Below are 24,643 nucleotides of genomic sequence, written 5' to 3' on the forward strand. Positions count from 1 at the left end.
CCCAATAATGTGTTTATGATCCACAGCATAGAATCTTTACACTCCAAAACACTTTATATTTCTCACATAAATACCTCCTTTGGAGAACTATTTAATAGGCCTTTTGTTACTATGTCCTACGAGTTGTTTACTGACATCCAGACGGATTTAACTAACTGTCTTTTGCCTAGAAAAATCAGGTAGCAAATAATAGATTAATCCAGTGTAACAGTTCTTTCATTACCCAAGACTTCATTTTCTTTCAGTAACCTCTTCTGTCCTTTACCATTGTTCTTATCTTCCACTCACCTTTTAATAAGTTACCCTTGAAAATTTTGCTTGAAAATTCCTGCTGTGCTGAAGCCAGACTAAAAGGCCAGGTAGTTGCCAAATAATACTTTTCTCTTTCTTAGGATAAATTCTTAGTTTTCTTATAACTATAACATTTCAATAGTCCAGTCATAATATACCAACCAACCAGATATTTTAATATAAAGCTGAACTACTGGTCCACCAGTTTCACATGAGTGATTCTTATTAAGAGTAAAGAAATCAATTTTGTAGAAAAAGTTAATGTTAAGAAGAGCTATACAATTCCATAAAATACGTAATTTGTGTGTAGTTTTTTAAGTCTCTTCACTTCCATTGTTCATAGAAAACTATTTTTTGTATATATATTCCTATGCATGGTGATAGTGCTCCTGTTTGGTTCACATAACTACCTTAATAGGGATTTTGTTAAGAGAATTGAAAGAAGCGTCTTCATCCCTAAACCAAGAAAGTTTTTCATCCATAATACAACCACTTTCCAGTATGACTAGTCACATGCAAGAGGCTAAAAGTCATAGTGTAAAACTGCTTTTTAGGTGGCCAGTATTTGTGGAAATATATCAGTCAGGCTTCATTTAAATACAGGTATCATTTTGCATGTACAAGAAGCAACATATATAGGATAACACATATAATACTCCTTATTTGTCTACATTTTGTGAATTTCTGCTTCCACAGGATGGAGTTTCAGCATGGGCTCTGCCTACCAGTTCCACAGCTGGCGAGTATTTGTGATTGTCTGTGCACTGCCTTGTGTCTCTTCTGTGGTTGCCCTCACCTTTATGCCGGAAAGCCCACGGTTCCTGCTGGAGGTATAACTTCCCAAATGGTTTCTAGATTCCAGTGAAAATTATTTCTGTTTTATATCATGACTTCTACCAAACAGGCATTTAGATCATTCAGGGACTATAGGTAGTAACTCTATTTGTATGTATGTTGCACTTTAATGTTTTGTTCTAACATTTAGGTTGGAAAACATGATGAAGCTTGGATGATACTCAAGCAAATTCATGACACAAACATGCGTGCTCGTGGTCAGCCTGAGAAAGTCTTCACTGTGAGTATTGCTTTTAAAGCTAATCACCTATCACATCAGCAAAGCCTCCTGACTGGTGAGGTCTGGACAGCTTAAGCAATCAATATTAATTCTCTAAATGGCTAAGCCAATTTTTGGCACTCTAAATACCTAAATAAAAAGTATTGTGAATTCCTACTGAAATTGTTATATATACAATGTCTGCTAAGAAATCAGCCTTTGGGCATGATATTCATGGATGTATAAAGCCACAGCATAATAATTTTATCTGTTGTACCAAGATAGTTAATAGATTCTACCTGTGTTTTATTTATTAAATTTTGACCTTTAGTACTAACAGTAGACACGTAGTCAAAATTGGTTAGCCGTTGTGTCTTTGAGATTTGGAATTTTTCCCCATTCTTATCAGGTAACACAATGGTTTTAAAAATTACATGTTCATTTCTATGAAATAGTAATTTCAAACATTTACTGTTCTCAGAATGTCTGGGAGGCTCAAAATAATTTTGTTGAGGCTTAATTATAAAACACTATTTAAAGTATTGATGGGTTGTTTCTATTGGAGGAGAAATTGCCAATTGAAAAATATAATTTTTTATAGCATTTTTGTTGTTTATGATGACTATACATAAAAATCTTGTCTTCTTGGATACAGGGAAGTATCAAACAGCAGTTTCTTGCTTTGAAATCCAGTTGGCCTCTCCAGCTTGTGCAGTGCTGTGGCAGTATGTGCACCCTCAGAGCCATGTGTGGGATGTTGTTCCTCTTCCGGAAGCTTTCTTCTTATTTTAACACACATGTAACTCAATTAAGAAATCCTCTTAAAGGTTCTGCATTTGCAGGCAGTCTTGAGGAACGACCATCTGACCATATAACTTATATTCCACTGAGATTTGCTATTGCTGCCTTGAATGTAGTTTCCATTGCTTCCATTTAAACCTTTCCACAAAGAAGCTCAAGAATTCCTATATTTAACTTGAAAGAAAGCTAGTTAGCACATTTACCATGTTAAATCCACATTTGTTGGCACACTGGTGACCTACCCCTAATCCCACCTAATCTAATATTTTATCTTCTGATTTAATTTATGAGTAAAGGGATTTGCCTAGCACCATACAGCTACAGTGTAATTTCACAATTGGCTCTTGCTGATCTGAGCAGCTTTCAGACAGAATATGCCTGCTCCTGGTGACTCCAGGGTTTGGTTTTTTTCTGCTACTATTGGTATTCATTGACTGATTTCACAGTCAGCCATAGTGCTGACCCTGTCCCCCTTTAGTATTGGTTTAAGCACATGGAAGAAGAACAGAAATGTGCTAGGAGAAAATGTGGGGGAAAGGATAAACCTCTCACGTCACTTTGACGTAATTGTAATCACGTCCCAAAGCAGCTGTCAAGAACAAAGCAGGGCACATGCTTGTTGTTTCCAGCTCTTGTGATCTAACAAGCCTTTGTCTCTATGGTTGTTAAAATGTGACGCTCAGACACTTTATCTACAGTCACTTTTGTAAATTGGCCAGCCATTAATTTTTCCAGCTTCTGCCTTGAGCATTAGGAAAACTCTACTCCATATATCAAGTTGAGATTAGAAATACTGCTCTGTGTGTCAAGGTTAGACATATATAGAAGTCCCTATTTTTAGCTTGCATTAAATTGATTAGAAAATGCATTATTCTCTTCTTTTTGAACAACATCAGCACTTCATCTCATAAAACCCAAAAAGCAAAGATCTTATGCATAATTTTTTGACAAATCTTTTTAGGTTTTTTTTCTGTTAGTCCTCAATATTGTGACATTTTGTCTCACTAATTTATTCACATGCTTTCTATACTCCTCATTTGCTTATCCAGTGCCGTTCTATGATTTATGTTTTACTACTTTCCTCCACTTAATGTTGTTAGTTACATCAGACACACTTTGATGGTAGGTTTTCTGACTCTATAGACAATGTAACTTTTTCTCCATTTCACCTATACTTTTAGTGCAATTTTCTTTTATACATTTTCCTGTATTATATTGGTTTAATCTTTTTCTTGAAGCTTTTTTTCCCACAAGTTACATTTATTCTTGTTACTCACGTTATTGAGGGGATTATCATTATGTCTTTAGAAAGAGATGGCATCAAATGACAAGTAGTTGAGTTTAGAGTTAATCCAAAATGGAATATTCTGGTTCCTGAATTAATTTAGAGGGTAGATCTTCATACCATGAAGAATTTGTCCTGAAAGCAGTGACACTAACAGAAATCAATAATTTGATAGTATCTTCAATCACAGAACTACCAAAGTTAGACGTTTATGTACATGCTTTATTATCTTCCTGGGTTTTTAAAATAGCTATTCATTAAATCTCTTGGTTTAAATATTTAAGTTAAAAAAAAAAAAAATCAAAATGCATCCTTAAAATCAAAATTTTATCCACTCCTCAATTACCATGTATTGATTCCTTTTCTTGCAAATATTTCTCTTTGCAACAAGTCTTGTTTTTTTATAATTTAAAACATGGCATATTTCTAATCATTGCTTTTAAACAGAAGCATCTTTTTCATTAAAATAGGTTTTCTTTTCTGGGTTTGGGTGTTTTTTCATTCTTCATACACTGACATGCTGAATTTGCATGTTCCAGATGGACTATTATCCTGACTCGATAGGACTTTTCATATGTTAAAGACCCACCAAGGCCAGGGAACTTTTTTTCCCAGCCCCATACAGTGGTCCCAGGACACATATGTTTCCCTCAATCCCACAGCTCCAATTGAGTCAGGTGCCCAGTACAGTGAAAATGCCGTCCCCAAGCCCACAAGAGTGAGATTCAAAAGGCATTCCTTTTCTGCCCAGAGGAGTGGTATGTAAGGGTAGGAGATACCAGATAATTTTTGAGGATTTGACTCAGTCTGTTGCATAACATATTTCCTGAAAGCAGTTTAAGAAAAGCTTGAGATGAGTGCAGTGATGTGGACATGATTATTGGAAGAGGCATTACAAGAAGTTTACAGGCTTTTGATAAAGTCATGATCTGGCAAAACAGCGAGCTGAAGTACTTCAGAAATGAGGGTAGTTATACCTCAAACTGCTTAGTGGGCTTTTCTGTGTTCTTGTTCATGGGATGAGGCTGCTGTTGCATCTCAAACAGCATACATCTGTAAAAGCAGTGGGCTCAAAACTTGACCTTTATCATCAATATTGGTATTCCCTGATGTCCTGTAATCCATTGTGATACATTAGAGGTGGGGGCAGCAGTTGCCCTCATTCTGTTAAGGAGAAACAGAAACTATGTCTAACTTCTGAAATTGCAGCCAAACACCAAACATGCAGTCTCTTGCTCTCTCCTTCCTTCTGTGTAAGTCCCTTTCCCTATTTTATTAATTTTCTTTCTGTTCTCGACTCATCTTCTTTTAAAATAAATTGTGGATGAATACACTGCCTTTTGTGATATCATTATGAAGCTGGGACCAGAGCAGAAACTAAAACAAAAACCATACATTAGTATGTTTGTCAGGTCCTGTGTCTGGAAAGACCGTGGTTCTGCCTTTTACTTTTCCTTTTTTCTTTAATTATTTTTTTTTCCTTTGGCTTCTTTTTTTTTTTCCACTTTTAGTCTCTTGTGTCGCAGAACCACATCCTGGTTCTGCTACACAAGACAGTAAAATTAAAAATTAGCTTTGTAGGATGCATTACATTCTCCATCACTGGTCATTTTCAGTATTTTTCCCCTGATGTCTCTTTATCTCATTTCACTTTAGATAAGTAGATGATTGTTCATAACAGCAATAATATGCATGGTTCCAGATAATTTTACCTAACTTCTTCTCTCTTCATTAAGTTTTCTGTTTAACACTAGAAAAAATAACAAAATAATAAAAAGTTGTCCAACTACAAATTCATGACATTTTGAATACTTCTGTTTTCATCATTGAGTCTTTAATCAAATTCCTTCCAACAATGTTGTGATAGCAAGTCAGAAGCAATTTGAAGGCAAATTCTGGGCATGGCTAACTGGTGGATGAAATTAATGTTTTATCTTTTGTGGCATTGGGGGTATGTGCAACAACTCTCTAGAAGAATATGACAGCAACATCTTATTGTAACCAGAGGAAATGTATTTCCTGCATGCCTTGAACATAGTTTTCTGAAACTGTTACATCCATAAAGATTTTGGTATTACAATGTGTTAATATTCCTTCATAAATCTAAAATATGTCTAGTGTAGACACAGGTTGAGTATCTGCTCATTTTTAGTAGATGGGATGTAATAAACCCCACCAATACTTCTCTGTAGGCAGTTCATGATTTTTGTTCTGTTTTTATTTCTAGGTTACCAGAATCAAAACACCTAAACAGATAGATGAGCTCATAGAAATTGAGAGCGATACTGGAACTTGGTACAGGAGGTGTTTCGTTAGAATCCGCACAGAGCTGTATGGTGTAAGTAAGAACATCTCTGTTCATTCTGTAATTACCTTTTTAATTAACTTCCAGAAATTGGATTTGCTGAGCTCCTGCTGTTGATAGCTGCAATGCTACATTTTCCATGCATCTAAGGGAATCAGGAACCAGTGTAAGGTTTTGGTCTCCTGACCCAGAAAAAATGCAGGTGAATCATAGAGCTTTATCCCAGCTTCAGAGGAGGAAAATGTTGCATGGGTCCTCACAGAAGTGATGGCCAATAATTACATGGTGATATTCATGAACAGCACAAAATAACTATGTATTGAGAATGTGGATCAATATATGTGTATGGAAGGAGGTGAGACATGAGTAGATGAAAAATTATCAGGAGGAAAACAAGGCAGCTACATTAGTTAAAAATTATAAAAAATAAAAATTATTCATTAATAAACTGTGTACGTAATGCCTTTGTAAGGCATTGTGTCTGCATGTATTTTTTAGGTATTTCAGGTGTTTTACCAGAAAAATATTCTAGAGCTATTTCAGATTTTAATACAAGCTTGCTGGGACCGTGCTTCTTATCCTTTTGTTAATTTTTCTGTAAAACCAAAATTACATAGTGTCTTTGAGCCTTGCAACAAAAATTGAAACAGTCCTCATTAATTAATCTTTTAAAAGTTCAAAACTTTTCACAGCTATTAAAAATCTGTCATTTCAAGCTCTCTAGAACTATGATGAAGTGTTAACCAAGGTTTGTCACAAAATTACTTTGTTAGGAAAAGTCACATTTTCCCCAGGGAAAAGAAAAAATTCCAAAACCTTCCTACTTTTACAATTACTGGCCAAAAATGGAGCATTTGAAGACTAAAATAATATTTGGCCATTATATTACTAAACCAGCTTTCAAGGAGCTTGGTTGGATCACATCCTTTCCTATATCACTAGACTAGACCCTGGGTCAGAGTCATCCCTGCATGATATATATTGGGGCCTTTGAAAACAGACTGCCTCTCCTCTCCTCTCCTCTCCTCTCCTCTCCTCTCCTCTCCTCTCCTCTCCTCAAGGAGGGAGAGAGATGAGAACACCATTCTCAGTCAGTTCCACTGCACTGTCTTTGACCCTGTGGTACTCCCACATTTTCCTCATATAGTGCAGGCATCAATTTCTAGCCCTAGTAGGTTACAATATATCAAACTGTGATTGTATCACTAATCATGGAATATCGTTTGTCTAATACTGGGAAGTGAGAAGAAAACATTTCTGAGATAATCCCTGGTTTATTTGAAAAAGTAAAATGAAGCTGTCTAGAGATGAAGAAAGTTTGAGGTGATCAGAATAAGGTTGAATTTTTGCACATAGTCCACACTGGTTACAAAAAAAAATTATATGAGACTACAGTATGTTCTTGCAGCTGAGAAAGCAAATCACATCCTGGGCTGCGTTAAAAGAAGTGTGGCCAGAGAGCTGATTTGCTCTCTCTCATGCCCTGAAGAAGCAAGCAAATAAGAATCAGATATCTTCTAGCCTTTAAGAAAACTGTTCAAAATAAATGAAGATATGTAAATAAATGTGTTTCATAATGATTTACAGATTTGGTTGACATTTATGAGATGCTTCAACTACCCAGTGAAGGATAATACAATCAAACTTACTGCTGTGTGGTTCACCCTGTCTTTTGGGTAAGAGTGGTTGAGATTAAACCATTTTTTATAGTCTTGACAGACAGAAAAATCATCTGCATGTAAATTTCTGACACTATAATCATCATTTTTATTCAGGATCTTGCCACAAAATGCTGTGTTTGTCATTTAGTCTGTTCTTGGTTGCAAACCTGACTCACCATGAATACCTTCTTTGAAAAACTGACATCTTCTGGAGTCAGCATCTTTCAATAATTCTGTATTATGGAGGATTTTATTCTGATGGAGCAACAGCTCAGTAACATAAGTGTCCAAGGGAGCTGCTCATTCACACCTTGCACAGATTTCTGAATGAGTGAGATTGGTGCCTGAAGTTTTTCTGGTTTTCCACAGCTACTATGGCTTATCTGTCTGGTTTCCTGATGTCATTAAACATCTGCAGTCAGATGAGTATGCATCCCGAGTGAAACATTTCCACAACGAGGAGGTCTCACATTTCGTCTTCAACTTCACACTGGAAAATCAGATTCACAGCAATGGAGAATACATCAATGACAGGTCTAGAGGTTTCCTAATATCTTGGCTTAGTTGGAATAAACAGATGCATGTTTTAAAGCTCATCCTAGTAACCCGTTTTTTTCCATGAGGTAATGATAGATGGTTTTGTTACCTTTTAGTGAATATTTATTTCTGTTCTAAATTTCTTATGACTCATGAGCATGGGAAGAAATGTACATGCCCTTGTGGTTCCTGTGTGAGGATCCACCATGCAAACCCAGCTTCCTCGTCTTCCTGCAAAACAGACCAAAAAGCCTACATCAGTTTTACTTCCTTTCACAGTGGGATTCAAAAGTTTTCAGATCCAACATATGCAGTATATTGTAGGGGGCTGGGCAAAGATGTACTTTCGTCTCTGTTGCTGCTTTTTTTTTTTATGAAAGACACTTCTATGAACAGACTGAACATTGGGAGGTTAGGATCTTATCACAGAAAAATGAAAGCTAAACATTACTGTAAACCAATTAAAAGCATGAACAGCTCTGAAATGGGAAACACCACCCTGGCAATGCCTTTTGTGATTTTTTTAGCCAAAGGCAAATATATTAAGGCTATATCTGGACTTCACAAATAACTAGATAACTTAGGGGAAAATTAAACACAGCTGGTTTAGATATCTGGTTTCTATTAAGAAATGTACACACCAGCCATGTGAATGGTCTGCTGGAAGTCATGATAATAAGTAATTATTATTTCCATACGAAAATCTATATTGAAGTGAATAAAATTGATTTTGTGATTATTTAGTAGTAGTAGTAGTGCTTGAGTTTTGACATAGTTAAAGGTTTATGTATTGAAGAAAAAAATAGCTGTTATTTAATTTTCAACCTAGCCATAGCTTCCAAGTCCCACTCCTTTCCAGAATGTAGATGTTCTCCTAAAATCAGAGAACTGTCTGTAACTGAGGGTTTATCAATTTAAACAGAATATTCTTGTAAAGCACTAAACCTAGCATTAATTTATGGTAAATCAGTAATGTACTCTTTCAAATGTGCAAATTTAATATGCCTCTGAGACTTATTTGGGATTCACAAAACATTTTCCAGGAGATATGAACCCATTTGATATCCTTGCTTCATAAATGTTTCAATACCCTACTCACCTTCAATCTCACTGTTTCCTTCATGTTCTTTCTTAATGAGAAGGTCCATCAATACTTGTCTTTTTAATACATTGCTTTTCTGTTGGGTTTTAATTCAAATCATTGTGACACCAATTTTAATGTAGTCACATAGTTCCTGTACGAAGGTAAAAAGTGCATCAGAAGAATATAGAAAATGTAGTTCTGTCATTTTTGTTTTAACTGACTAATCTAGTCACTATATTTTCTTTGTTCTCTTCTGGAACTAGTCTACATTTTAGAATGGAAAGTGCTGTATGAAAAATGATAATGAGTAACTCCAGCGTGATTTTAATCAATCTGTCACAAATGAGAAATTATATAGTGACTAAAACTAATGGGCTGAAAACACAATTCTTCTGACCAATACAAAAAAAGAATTCATTAGTTAGTAAGTCACTTACTGTGACAAATACTAGCTTTTTCTTTCCTTTCTCATAAAGATGTGGTTCCAACAAATTTATTCATGAGAGAATTTAATTCCTACTCCTTTGTAGATAGCATATTTTTTGTGTTCCTATTCCTACTATTACTCTTCTTATAAGAATAATACTTAGCTAGTGACACTAGGTTTGATTAGAATAAGGTTGGATCTGTGTTTGGAAGAAAAAACTGCCCTTTTTTTCCACACCTTCGTGTGAAATAAAAGACATCACAAAAATAATGATGCCATTCCACATATTTGTTGAGGTTGCTTATGTTAGCATGATCATGTTATTTGGTAGAATTTTACTAAAAAAGTCATACTCAAAAAAGCATTGTTTTAGTCTAGTGACATTGGGGTAGAAAGTCGCTGTATGTAATATAATTTGTCACTGATTTTTCTATTTTTATTTTGATAAAATCTCAGTTAAATGAGAGTCAGTAGGAAGGAGGATGTTCATAAATAAAAAAGCTGCCTATTTATGTTTTATGTACATAGCAAACTTTTTATGTTTTATATACATAGTAATTATAATTATAATTGCATCCATAGGCACAGAATTAATGACATACTTACAGTTAGATGTCTAGCTGTGTAACTGGCAATGTAACTTTTTATTCATGTTATAGCCATTTGTGAAAACAGTTTTTAACACCAGTGTGTTTTGCATTTGAGCCTAACCCAGTAACCAGTGTGTTCTTCTGACAAATCAAGTTTCTTTTAAAAATTCTTTATTTTCAGCTTGTTGGTATTAGCTAGTGTTTGTTTATTCCAAGGGACTGAATAGCTGAAGCATGATCTCCCTGTTTCCAGATGTAATGTCAAATTACTAGCAATTGTGATTTTACAAGGCTGTCTCATGAATTTCATGACATTGGTTTTGATTGATGATTAAGGACAAGTAACAACAGAAATATTATCAAATAAATTATATTACCAATTTGGGCCAGTAACTGCGTGGTGTTACTTGTCTTGCTAATTCTTCTGAGCAATAGTATCTAGATTGAGTTAATCATTAATCACATCTGCAAAATGCATCAAAGGAACCATTGTTACTGGGATAGAGATTTTTTAGATCTAAACAGCTGCATCTGTTGCTATTTCAAAACTATGAAGGTAAATTGACAGCAATTCTTTGCATTGGGCAGGTTTATTATGATGAAGTTTAAATCAGTAACCTTTGAAGATTCACTTTTTAAGAACTGTGTTTTTGAAGACATCACTTCACTGAACACATACTTCAGGAACTGTACTTTCGTGAATACCACCTTCTACAACACAGGTATGAGAAACAGCCTCAAATGCCCATTGGTCAGCTGCATGTTTTCATCTTACATTTATAATTTCTGGATTTCTAATAAGACATACAAGAAGTCCTCTTGTAGTATACTACTACTACTACTACTACTACTACTACTACTACTACTAATAATAATAATAATAATAATAATAGGAATAATAATTTATAAAAAGCAGCTAGCATGTTACAACAGAGAAGTGAATGGATCTCACTGCACAAGAGATACTGCAGGCCTAATAGTGCCTCGGAAAATGAATTATTTATTTTATTCACATAATAAGTGATTTATTTTTCATCTTTGATTTCAACCATCTCTGAAGAGATTCAGTCTGGAGAGAAGAAAATGCATTTCCCATTTTACTGGTAGCTTTAACTACTGTATTTTTATTTAGAGCAAAAGGGTCTGGTGAAATGCTTTGTTCACTCTGCTTGCTGTGGCACGGGTATAGGATCCAAATTACCTGGTCTATATTCATTCCCAATCTCCTAAGTATTGTGACAAAAATACAAATCCATATTTTCATATGTTTAAACAGAAGACTTCATTTTTTTCCAGTTTAATAAAACATAACTGAAAGTAGAACATGGCCAGCTAAGCTTGTTGAAAAGATGGGGCACTTCTTCCCACTTTCCTGTAACTACAGCAGTCATAACAGTAACAGACCTGGGTTTCAGAGCAAGCAATGACTTCAGTGTGGAAGGAAGGTGCTCTTGGTTCACGTTTATAAGGCTGACAAAAGGAATGGGAAAATAAAAGGAATTCAGGGATAGCTCTCTGGAATGGTATTGGCAGAAGAATCAACTATGTAGACTAACTCATCTATGGACAAGCTGAAGACCATGAGGCCTTCTCAGAAACAAAAATCAGTTTAAACTAAATTCCACAGGAATATTTCCCTTAAAGGAAGTCAAACCAAAATGACCACAATTGACAGTCTCATCAGGAAATAGTAGGCCTGATACTGAGAAAGACTGAGTCATAGAAACTTGCAGATACCTAGCACATTTTATGCAAGACCAGCTGGTGCTGAAAGGCCTTAACCAAATACAGTCCAGCCAGGGTAACATACAGTACTATAACTTCCTAATTCCATGCTTTAGTTGGTCCTTTTCAAGAGCTTTGCAAATTTTTCTAGTAAGATAAAAACTATCAAAATTACCAGCAGCAACTAAGTGCCCTTTTTGCAAAGCTGTGAAAGCTCCAAGTTGTCATTACATTTGCTTGAATTTGAAATGTTTTTAATCAAAAGTTGCACATGGAGTTGGCTATTAGGTGAAATTATTCTTTTTCTTCTTTCCACAGATCTCGAGCAGTATAAATTTGTTGACAGTGAATTGATAAATTGCACATTTTTTCACGTCAGGACAGGATGCCAGATTTCTTTTGATGATGACTACAGTGCCTACTGGATCTACTTTGTTAATTTCCTGGGAACTTTGGCAGTATTACCAGGAAATATTGTGTCTGCTCTCCTGATGGATAGAATAGGACGGTTAACGATGCTAGGTAGGGGCTTCACTTTGGTACAGGGAACATCAAAAGTAACATGTCCTCTTTTCAAGGAATTTGGCTAGAGAAATGAAAAACATTCTTTCTGTGGATATGTCATTTATGTGCTGTCATTTATGTGCCATCATAAATACTATTTTTAAAAGCCCCCAGTTTTGAAACTCTAGGGAAAAAAGGGACCTGTGGCCACCTGTAGTTGCTCTTCCACAGATATTACAAGACCATGGTCTAAATTCTAAATTCTAGGCATTTAGAATGAGATTTTGGAGACTGATGACCATTGGTTTATCTCTGCTTCAGCTGAAAGGAAGGAAAGGTGTGCACAGGTGACCCTCAGCTAGTGGAGCAGCTCCTGGAAAGTATCAGCTGTTCTTTGTCTGTCATCTATTTTGCATAGGAACACAGTTGAAAGGTATCTCCTGCGGATTGTCTACAATGGGAAATCTGTTTTCAATTTGTTTAAATAACTATGTGGTAGTTCATTTTCATTATTTTCTAGGACAATATCTCTATATAAATACCAGAAAATAAATACAGCATTTTTATTATAATATATGAACATGTTTCATGTAATAGCAAAAGATGATGAACAAAGAATAATGGGAGTAGTTTTGCTCAGGCATCTTGCTTTGGGAATTCACAGAGGCTTCCAACTTAATGCTTTGTGATATATGTGAGAAGTCATATCTTTTTTGTGACCTGCTTTCTTCAGCATTTGTCTTTCTGTCTGGCCTTACCAGTGGAGGGGGTCTCTTTGGTTTTTAACTCAAATATTTGGGTCACTTATTTAGCTACACTGTGTGCATAGAAATATAAGGCAAAAAGAAGGTTATTCTTTATATACAACTCCACTACATGTTTGTTTCACCTGCCTTGTACCTAGGTGGTTCCATGGTTCTTTCTGGCATCAGCTGTTTTTTCCTGTGGTTTGGGACCAGCGAATCCATGATGATAGGTATGCTGTGCCTCTACAATGGCCTCACCATCTCAGCATGGAACTCTCTAGATGTTATTACTGTGGAGCTGTATCCTACAGACAGAAGGTATGTGCGGTTACATCTCCCATAAACTCACTGAAACTATGTACCAGCGGAAATGGCAAATAGAAATTATTTTATATGGGCCTTATGGAGTTAGTGGTGTTTTGAGAGGGCCAAATTAATAATTTGTTCTATGAAAAGCAAAGGGAAACAATGAAGGGTTTTGAGCAACTTAGTATGTATTTGCATGAAATATCTCCTAATCAGGAAAATACCATAAATGTAGTTTCATTTGAAAGCAGAAGGTCTAACAGCTACTCTAATTTAAAACACAGCTAGTATTTCTGAAAACAATAATGGAGTATCTTTGAGTTTCCTGTAGTTTAACTGTATAAAAGGGCAGTAGTTGGTCCAAACCAGAAATACAGCTGCATTTGTCTGTTGACTGTGAAGTGGTGGGAATCATGATAAAAATCACTGTCTGAACCACGCTGTGCTGCTGATCAGTCTGCCGTGAATTTGTATGGGGGGCCACTAGGAGTGTACACTAAGTGGGTAGAAATTACCTTGGGCACTGCTCTTGATTCTTCAGGGCTCTTGCAGGAAATCTCAGGACAATTTTCAAATCCTGCATTGCTGCTAGATAACATAGGATGGGGCTTTTTTTGGATATAGGGCACTTTTTAATCCTGATCTTACGCCACTTAGTGGACTGAAGGAAGAACTGTTGAGTCATACTCTGTTGTAAGGGGAGTGCAAAAATGTAAAAGCTGTGCTATCTTGAAATGACTTTAATACTTCCCCCCTCTCAAATCCCTAAAAATATTTAAGTAAAATTTCCCAGATTCCTTAAAAAGGACATCGTGTCCTTTCTCCTATTGCAGTGCTTAATATTATGTCATCCACTGGATATTTGAAATGCGGTGAAAAATATTTCCAGTTTATAAATGAATGATGCCTTACTGGCAAGTGTAATTTCTTTGAAAGGAGTTACCTTTTCTTTAACGTTGTCCATAAAGATATATAGAAAAGTGTAGACTGGCTTCCCTGTTTTCCTTTCACTGTCATTTTAAAATTATGTGCTTCTTCAGACAAGAAATTGATGTCCACAGATGTAATTATATCAAGTAACGATACCAGTCTATTTATGAATCCCAGGCACTGAGCTTCAATATTGCTAGTATTTTTAATGCACCTCAGGAAATTGCTCTTCTGGCAAGAATACTTCCACCATCCAAATGCTATGAAATAATTTTAATAAATATCCTGTAGAAATGACCATCTTTTGGGTATTGCTGAATGTAATGGCCACATATGTTTTCCTAAAATGGAATAAAGAAAAATAATTGGAAAAGTCATTGCTGTTAATAGAAAAAAAAAATCATTACTAGGAATCATAAAAATAATTTAACTGATATTTATCTATATATATCTATACAGGTGTTAAGGCATCTATAGTTGTATCTACAAATGGTTGGTTTTCATAGATTCTACTAGCTTTGGGATTACAGCAATTTCTTACTCAACTTTTCTCTATTTAAAAATCTTTTGTATGCAGGAAGTACTGTCCAGAAACAGAAACTTAATTGAAGCTGAGTTGTTTTTTGCAACAAATCAGAGAAAAAACTTGTCCCCTTGAATTATCAGTACAAAAAGGCTGATGGGTAAACATACCTGTGCCTGGAAAGACATTGTTGACATAGGCTTTTGATGAGACTTTTTCCCAGACGTTCTGATAGTGATGGAATCGTGACTGCTAGTTTTTGCCAGCTTGGTTATGAGTAAACAACCAATTCAAGATTTTTTGTATATGGGCAAAGCTACTTCTTATTTTGTAGAACATTTTGAAAATTAATACATTCAGGGACTCAAATAACTTGCTTACAAGAATTTTTGTCTGATAATTGGGGTTTTTTTTAATCCAGACTAGCTGCAGTTTAACAACCAGCATTGCTCGCCTCTCATAGTCCTGGGTTTCTTTCTCAGACTCCTGTGATCTCCATAACCAGCACAGCTTGCCACAGTTTCCTGGGAATTTCCAGCTTCTGCAAGTAACTGTAGGGGTGAACAGCCTTTCTCAGCATATGTGGAACATGAAGGTTCCTAATCTGTTTTTTCATGTAAAATCCTTTGTACTTTAGATGATATTCTCTTTTGCTACAAAGCAAAAGCAAAACAAATTCCAGAGTGAATCTGGTCCTGAAACTGGCTTCCAGATTCTCCTGTAAAGGGAATCTAAGCACAAAATATTTGCTTACTCTGTCAGTGTTTAATACTATTTTCTTACAGCCTGTCAGTGAAATGAGCACAAATGCGCAGCAAAGGGTAGCTGGAGGTTGGGCTCAAAGATAGATGGGTGGAAGGAGGCCACTTCATGCTACCACGCACAAGAAGCTGGACTGGGTAGCCCCTCCTTTTCCTCCTCTTGCAGACCAGCCAGTTGTTGAACTGCAGGGGCTTTGCTGGTGTCATGCAGTATAGTATGAAAGGTATTTAATAAATTGTATTCTAGGTTTTTAGGGATCATACTGGCTTTTAGCCAGGTAGGAGTGTGGTAAACAGTTTGGCAATGTGCAGTCTATGTGACACAGGGTACATATTTCAGTTTATTCTTCATCAGCTATAGTTGCTTCAAAATCTTGATAGATTTCGATTTTGTATAAATTCACACTCGTCAATATATTTACATTTTAGTTTACTGATCCCTGGAATTGAGGTAACTACATAGTTTGTCCTACTTTCTTGATGAGTACTGCCAAATTTTATGCTATTTTAGGTTAGCTTTTGCTTTCATGTTCTTCATAAAACATCAGCTGGTTTGTACAACTGCTGTAATAGATATTAGAGGATGTATAAATTTCAAATGCTTCTCAGGCAAATGATGAAGTTGTGTTCAAATGGAAAATAATTTCCATGGTTCAAATGGTTACTAATGTTGGTCATAAGTGTCTTTCTGTCTTCTAGATGAAGTAATTAATAATGCTTTTGATAACATCCTACCATTTTTTAAACTTTTAAATATGCAAACTTTAAAAGACACCCATGATAGCTAGATATAAACTAGCTAGTGATTTCCAACAAGCAAGTAAATTAATACAGCTCAAGAATATAAAGAACTTCTATTTTCTCTTGTCTCTTATCTTACCTCTCTTTACCTTATATTCTTAATGGACTCTGCCATCCATCAGGAGAAGAAATCTGTAGGCTGGAGTGTGTGACACCAAAAATTACAGTCACTGAGCATTTTAGAAGGAGGAATGGGCTGAAAGTGTAACTTCAATACAGCCATAGGTGCCTAGCACTCCAGCAGCATAAACCTGAATGTGCTAAGCTGAGCACCTAGAAAATATGAAATGGGTGCCTAAAGACCATTTTGTTGGTTTTTTGGGATTTGCTTGCATCGTATGCAAATTCTGCGACAGGAGTAGGGGTTTTATCCTTTCCTCTGACAGCACTCCACTCTCTTAACCATGAAACTGTGTTCTCATTGTGCAATTCCAAATCTTACTCACAGTGCATCTTCCAACTTCTCTAGTAGATGAGGGAAACTAAGTTTTCTTCACTACCTCTATGTTTTACCCTCAAGCCCTCTTTGTTCTCTGCATTGGCAGAGTGATGCGGAAAAAAAATATTATGTGATGAGGTAATTACAGCTTGCGTTGTAATGTGTGTGCCCAAGGGGCCTGCAATAACACTGCACAGTTCCTCAGCTCTGCCTGTAATAAAAATACAGGTTGGAAGAAAGCTTAAGCTCTCTGAAGAAAAAACCTTAGGACATTTTTATTACTTTAAAAGGCAATTTTTACTTTCACATAAATGGTAAGTGTCTTCTTGTGAACTTGGGAAGCACCAGCATTATAAGCCAAGATTCTCATTAGGAAGATGATACAAGAAATAACTAAAACCTAAATAGAAGGTGGAATAGAAATAGATCAACTTCCACATAGAGAATAAATCAGATAACCAACAATTCATCATTTTTCTATGGCTGCTATAGATCTGGGTTTGAATCTTGTCCAGGAACACTTAGAATTCAAGGAGATCTATAAAATTAAGTCATCCTGTTTTCCCTTTTTTAAATGCCTCTGAAAAAAGTTCATAACGGTTTGGCCATAATTAGGAAATAAGTCTATCTTCAGTTCATGATTTTTAATTTTTTCACTTCTTGAACCCTTAGGATCTATGTTCAGAACAATAAATATTATTCTCACAGTATCTTATCTCCAAGTTTGTATTGATGTGGATGAAGAGAAGAAAAAGAAGAGACATTTTATATTCTTTTGAGTCATAATAGTAGTAATTGACTTACAGTAGATTTCCTCACAGCTATTTTCTACTCTCATCCTGTGGATATAGCTCAATTACATTTTGCTAAAATTTTAAAGTTCTTAAGGCATGACCTGCCACACCTATGCCTTTTGCAGTAGTCCGAGGAAGGAAGGCAAATTCCACACTTTTACTTGCACACTAAGCACTATAATTGATCAAGCCATGAACTACATGATATGTGGTTCTGTACTAATTTTTTAAGAGAATATGAAAATATCTGGGCATGGAAAATTGTCCATAGAATATTTGGATACTCATTTTAATTCTTTACATATTGTCAATTCTAACAACATTTTGTTGTAACTTGCCATTTTTGTAAATTGCTCTGGCAAGATAGATAACAAATATTTGTGCTACGCATTTAGTAGCACTCTGCCACAGGACAATGAAGTTTTTAGATGCTTTATCAGCAGTGGAAAAGTGGATCTGAAGTATTTTATGTAGGAATACAAGCATCTGGTCTAAGAAGGAACATATGTGGCAATCAGGAAACAAGCTCTTTTAATCTAAAGACTTGGATAATCCCTCTATTTTTAACTGTTTGGACTCTTGCCATTTTTATGTGGACCTTGGATGAAAGGAAGCTAAGCATTTTTCTTTGTCACAGCTTTCTCAACAGCAGAAGTAAAATACATTGGGGAAAATTCCTTTTCAGTAACATCCAGCTTTCTCTTCATGCTGACATTTTTATTAAAGACATTTGCATTTTTCTCCTATCAATACTAAATTCTGTATCTGGGGTTTTTTAAAGACAATCCTAAATTGATTAACCAGCATTTTCGTACTGATGTGCCTGAAAGACTTAAATGAACTCTCTAGCTGGACAAAGGATTCTTGCTACTTATGACTGGTCTCCCTTCACTAGTAATGAGGATTACTCATGAAGTCAACATGACATTTTTGTGCAAATGTTTGTCCAATAATGGATCAACACAAAGAAAATGGGAGCACATATAAATGGTGCTATTCCCTTTGGATTTTTCACTTAATTTGTTCATCATGTTAAGATGATACATCACTTAACTTTAATCATTTGCTGATACTCTTGGACTTTCCTCAAACATTGTAACAGAGACTACTGTACTAATGCTGCAAGAGACTGTAGTCATACACATGTGTGATTTGCAGCATATTTATTTCCTGGCTATTTTTATTTCCCTGGACTCAGAAGAATTAGTTATAAAAGCATGAATTAATACAGATTTTCAAGAGTTTTAAACACAAACACTGTTCTAAGAAGGATGTTCTAAAAAAGCAGGCAGTCTGAATTTGCTGCACCTAGAGCTCCATAATCGTTTGACACCTTGTTCTGACTGTAAGTACAAACACATTCAAACACATTATTAAAATTGAAGGGCATGAAGGTATAGGATTAAACAGTGACAATGCTTTTCAGGTACAGGTCATAACAACAATTTACTCTAAGCTTGTTAAAATCTTATTGTTCATGCCAATTACATGCTTATTTTAGGCAAAAGGACATGAATGAAGTCTGCTTAAAGATTAAAAGATTCAACTTCTTCTGGGTTGTTAATTTTTTAATTATCAGGACAGCTAAGGGCAATAAAATGAGCTTACTTTTTCTTACTTTGATTTGTTTCTATTTTGATAATACTAATGGGATTAGACTAATAAAAACCCCTTACAATCAGCAAAATTCTGTAAGTCCATTTTACTAACAGAATTGGTTTTTAAGTGCAAAAAAAATTTTTATTTTGTTCAGACAGAAGAAGTATTGTATGTACTACAAAATTACCTTAGAACCTGGTATAGTAATGTTGGTTATATAATCAATAGTAGATCCAAAGAACAATGGCATCTGTAGAAATCAGAACATGAAAAGAAATGGTTCAAATTGCTCAGAAAATCATATTCAGACCACTGTCATAACTAGTTGATATAAGCAGCTAACATCTGTGAAACAGCTTACCTTTCTTTATAAGGTAGTATAAAACAACATTAAACATAAGTAAAACATCCCCATGTGTTCCGTGCTATTGTTTTTCCAAAGATTTCCTGCCTGTATCTATCCGAATTTGTTTTAGCTGGATCTGCGTATTCTTTGGGGAGTTCTGGTATCTCTGAATATACTGAGGCTGTTGATGACTAGGTGTCTAGTTTTTCTGTGGTTTTTTTTTCTGTTACTGTTACTTGGAGTTAAGTTTGATTTTACATCAGCATTGACAACCAAGAAAATCATATTTATGTGCAGACTTTGATCACAACCAGTCACCACCATAACTTTAGAAGTACTTTCTGTGCATAAATGAGGCTAACATTAGAACCATTCTGACTCTTTTCCTTGAGTTCTTCAGAATAGCTGCAATCTCTTGTTATCCTATCACATAAACTTGGTTTTCCAGTCTAGTTGTGTTATCTTTAACCTCTTTACACCTGCTTGTCTATTTTAACAAAGCCCTTTCCTCAGGAATCTCCTGCCTACCTGCACGCTTTGTGCAGCTCTTCAGAAGGACCTTGACAGGCTGGAGATGTGGGCAGAGAAGAGCCATCTGAAATGCAACAAAGGCAAATGCAAGGTCCTGCACCTCAGGAAGAATAACCAGTGCAGGCTGGGGACAGACCTGCTGGTCTAAAATGACCCTGTTTGAGCTTTGAGGTTGGACGAGGTGACTCACTGTGCCCCCTTTCAACCTTACCCACTCTGTGATTTGTGAACCCTACAAGATCTATCAGTCTGGGCTCCTTCCTTCTCAGTAGCTACACCACATCCTGGGTCATATTCCTCCAAATATTTTGGGCTTTATATGTCCCTGGACCACAAATGTTGCCATGCTAGACATTTGCCTATTTTCTCCTAGGCTTTGGAAATTCACTCCAGTAGGATGCTCTTCTCTGCTTCCTTCAGTGTATCTCACGCTCCTCCTTCAAACCCATTTCTCCAAAGAGAGTACTTAGAATGGGAATGTTTTACCTTGCTCATTTCTCCTTTGAAAAGGGTATTTTCAAGGAGCTGCTGCAAATGTTTCTCTGTCAGAAATTTCCAAACACAACACTTCCCCAAGTTTCCTCATCTGCTGCTCTCAGCAATGTGCTCTCTGGCAGGCCTTGGGGGTCCTGGCTGCCAGAGGGAAGAACCTGTCATTTTCAAAATTGTTATGTCCGGGATGTGCATGTTTAGGTTTCCTTGGCACTATGTGTTTTGTAAAAGTACTGCAGGTTCAATCAAATATATGTAAAACAAGTAAATAAAGACTTTCAACATGTAAGAGACATATCTAGATCTCCTGTACTTGTTTTTTCCCACAGATTATTTGGATAGATTCTACTCTGCTGTAGAAATTGCCTGTCTCTTTTTCCTTTGATACTGCCAATACTTAGTGTCATGCACTGTCTGGATGGATGCCACGCTTTACACAAAGAGGAATTGTGCTTACTTCAGAAAAAACAGTGATTTCTTTGCTGAATATTAGACATTTCAGAGATTAAAATACTGCTAGGGGGTGCAAGAGACATATTGCCAGACTAATAGCACATAAATATATAATCATCCAGAAAAAAAAAAAGTAATTTGTGTTTTGTCCCAGATTCAGAAAAGACATAATACACAAAGCTAACAGTAGAACACTGTCAACTCTTCTGAATTTACTTTTACAGTATTTTATGTAAGGGAACTGACTTTGGCCTGCAACAATAGAAAATTAATATTTAATATAATGGAAAAAAACTATTTGAAGGTGTATTAATTAGTACATTACATGTCTTAAGACATGCAGACATTCTTTTAAATTATTTAAGAATTCAAAAGGAAAGCCTCCATTATTTCAAAAGGGAACACTCCAAGTGTTGTTCAGATTGTGGAGCTGACTTTGTGGGTTAACTAGAATGATGGAATTATGTTTCTTAGAGCAAACCACAGTATTTTAGGAATATATAAGAAGGATCTAGACCTAGTCATCATTCTTTTGATGAAGGGTCCTCAAATATACTGGGACTGGTATTGTTCTGAAGCACAGTATCCCGGACAGGGCATGGACAGTGCTGAAAGCCACTGTATCCTGGTCGCCTCTGCCAGACTGAAGCCTTTACCACTCCGCAGGCATACAGCCTGGAAGCATGACACCAAAAGGCTTAGGTGATCTACACTATTGAGGTACAGATCTGCCAAAGAGCAGAGGAGGTGGACTCTGACACTCTGGGCTGCGGCCAGGTCAATCAGTTGCTTCAGACAGAGGGTCTCTCATGCCTTGATATAATTGTTTGCTGTTTTCAAAAACAAAAATCTGTTCTGCAGAGAGCATTGATACACTGTATCCTTGCTCTCAGCTGAAGTCAAGTATTCTTACTTCAAGTTGATTTTCTTGGCTCCTCTTTAGTAGCCCCAGTAGAAGCTTTTGAAATTTCCCAGGATTTCAGTCTGCATCTGAGCATAAGAGTTCTTCCTTTCGCTCACAGGTGCTTCAGTAGAATAAGCAGAGCCTTTTAAGTCACTTAGAAAACTAGCATTTCTCTTAATTCCTGTTGTTTAGACTAGGGCTTTTAATTGCAGTACAAGCAAGAAATATTTTGTCTGAAAATTAGAGCAACTATTTTCTTGAATTTCTGAGAGCTGACAAATGTTACGCATTCTACCATTACACAGACATCTTTGTTAGGAAACTTTTGGTAGGGCAAGCTTATTCCTGCATCAATGAATCATACAGTCATGTCAAAACACAATTTAAATTATGGTAGTTTGCATAAGACATATATGCAAGAATTACAAAATAATAAAAATACTTCAAACTACTAAAGTCACATCACTGTAATGCCAAACTCCACCTGAATTATGGGTGTCATACTTTCTCTTGGCAGTCTGTTTCCTTTTCCTTTTGTCCAAATTTTCTCAGATACCTCTTTCACTCAACAGATTTTTTTATACCTTATCTTCTTTACCCCTAAGAGATGAACATTCATTTTAATACTAGAAGTCTCATTAGCCTTTGAAAAAGCACTCTTTCGACATGTGTACCACCTGTAAGAAACTCAGTTTTAATTCAGTACCCTAAGATGATCATCCTTTAATTCTGATTAGTAATCATCACACAGATGACAAAGCAGTTCTCCTTTGGGAGCTACTTGACATGTCTGCTCTCCTAATGTAGCCATTTAAGTTGTACTGAATTTCCATTTGCAAGTTCCATGTTCAACTCTAGAGGTGCAAACTCACCCGTTCAGTCATTCATTTCACATTTTGATCCCTGAGGCAGAAAAATTAATTGCCTCAATGAAATACTGTAGCAGCTGAGCTTTAACTTCTCATTTCAAATAAGAGCACTGAATGTGAGCACAGAATCCTTATTGGCATACATTTTCTTTAAGCTGTTGGGACCGTACTGATTTGTTCGCACTGAGGATGTGTCTCAAAGGTGTTACTCTTTCACCTGTATTTTAACTTTCTTTTGTTTTCTCTTCTAGGGCAACAGGCTTTGGCTTTCTGAATGCACTATGCAAAGCTGCAGCTGTACTTGGAAACCTAATATTTGGTTCCCTTGTTGGTATCACCAAAGCAATCCCTATTCTCCTTGCTTCTACTGTTCTAGTATGTGGAGGTCTGGTAGGACTTCGGCTTCCTGATACAAGAACCCAGGTGTTGATGTAACTGGAAAAAACATTCACTATTTATTTCCTTCTTTGTACAAATGTCATTCTCCTGACTGATGGTGCAAAGGCTTCAGATTCTCAACACACAGTAGAGTGCTCAAATGTCAGAAATCAAACCCAAAAGATATTTTGGAGTAGCAGAGATTTAGCAACCTCTGTATGAAAGTTTTAAATTTCACTTTTGTTTGCTTGCATACTTTGTTATTCAGACCCATTTCACTTTGAAGTGCAAAGCTACCTCTTACAACAGTTTTGGTGACATATCCAAGAAGGTAAAAACCATACTGATAATTAGATATTTAAAATGCAAGCAGTCAGATTATTTCAAAAACACATGCTAAACTTGGCCATGGCATTGTGGGCTTTAGTAACAGTATAGACGTGCAAGTCAATTACTTAGCAGTATTGGTGCAGGGAATGTTAATGTATCAATGCATGCAGCATTTATCAGGAAACTCCACTGATTGCATCAGTACTGGGAACAGTGACCTTCTGCATCTGTGCTTAGGTGATAAAAACTCGTGGCAATGACTCTTCCTTGAGAAACATTTTTAGGCAGATTCAATCTAAGCAAAGATTACCAACTGCACCCCATACTGACTGAGGAGAAGGCAACAGCTATAGCAGGGAATTTAAAGGTCCATATAGGTATGCAGCAGAGAGAATAACAAAGTTAACATTGTCACTTTTTGCTGCTGATGCTCCAGAAAACTTTTGTTTTATTCTCACTTGTGGCATCTGAATTTTTTTTTCATTTAAAACAGTGAATTTGTCTTCTTCCAGGAATGAATGAATGCAAATAGTTTTCCTGTTGTTAGTAAGAATAAAGGAAGAATCAGGCCATTGAACTATAAGGATGATACTTTCAGAGATTTATTTAGAATTTATATATATAAAGACCTTTATTACTCTCATAGTTTCTATACTTCTTAATATAACCATTTTCTCGGCTAATTTTTAATAGTTCCAGAAATGTCTGACCACTTGATATTTTCAAATGTCTCTTTGAAAAGCCACTAAGAAATAAGCCATGGCAAGACTGCAGGGAATAGTAATGCTTTTATTAGACCAAGTGCATAGATGGAAAACAAATAATAGTAAATACATTCTTTCTATGCTGTGGACTGTTCTGATTTATGGAAAATTCCCCATCAGTCCTAATGCTATGCAAGAAGTTATGGGACCTCTTTAAAAAATCAGCATTACAAATTTAATACAGATACATTTATAAAATCATCAAAGAAAAGAGGCAGATCCTCAGATGGCAAAAAATTGCTTTGCTTTCAGTGGAGTTAAGACAACTTATATCTGCTGATTACCTATCCGCGGTTTCAAGTGTGAAATAACAAATTTTCTATAAAACATATGGAAAATTTTATTCAGTATTTTTTTCTAATTATGTCTGACAGCATTTATTAGGTAGATGAATCATTGCCAAGCAACTAAGC

The 24,643-nt window shown here is 35.9% G+C and overlaps 1 protein-coding gene across 1 annotated transcript in view; it reads left to right on the forward strand.

Moving 5' to 3' along the window:
* The window catches only part of SV2C (synaptic vesicle glycoprotein 2C), a 103,532-nt gene extending 79,223 nt beyond the window's left edge, over nucleotides 1-24,309 (forward strand). The window contains exons 5-13 of the mRNA XM_054282063.1: nucleotides 988-1,121; nucleotides 1,277-1,366; nucleotides 5,659-5,769; nucleotides 7,324-7,412; nucleotides 7,767-7,931; nucleotides 10,624-10,757; nucleotides 12,079-12,282; nucleotides 13,169-13,328; nucleotides 23,010-24,309. Of these exons, the coding sequence (XP_054138038.1) occupies nucleotides 988-1,121; nucleotides 1,277-1,366; nucleotides 5,659-5,769; nucleotides 7,324-7,412; nucleotides 7,767-7,931; nucleotides 10,624-10,757; nucleotides 12,079-12,282; nucleotides 13,169-13,328; nucleotides 23,010-23,193 (1,271 nt within the window). The 3' untranslated portion in view covers nucleotides 23,194-24,309. The remainder of the gene's footprint in view (nucleotides 1-987; nucleotides 1,122-1,276; nucleotides 1,367-5,658; nucleotides 5,770-7,323; nucleotides 7,413-7,766; nucleotides 7,932-10,623; nucleotides 10,758-12,078; nucleotides 12,283-13,168; nucleotides 13,329-23,009) is intronic.
* The last annotated feature ends 334 nt before the right edge of the window (nucleotides 24,310-24,643 follow it).

This window comes from Melozone crissalis, unplaced genomic scaffold, assembly GCF_028551555.1.
Source record: "Melozone crissalis strain CALT ecotype California unplaced genomic scaffold, PUWL_Pcris_2 ptg000005l_1, whole genome shotgun sequence".
Taxonomy (NCBI): Eukaryota; Metazoa; Chordata; class Aves; order Passeriformes; family Passerellidae; genus Melozone; species Melozone crissalis.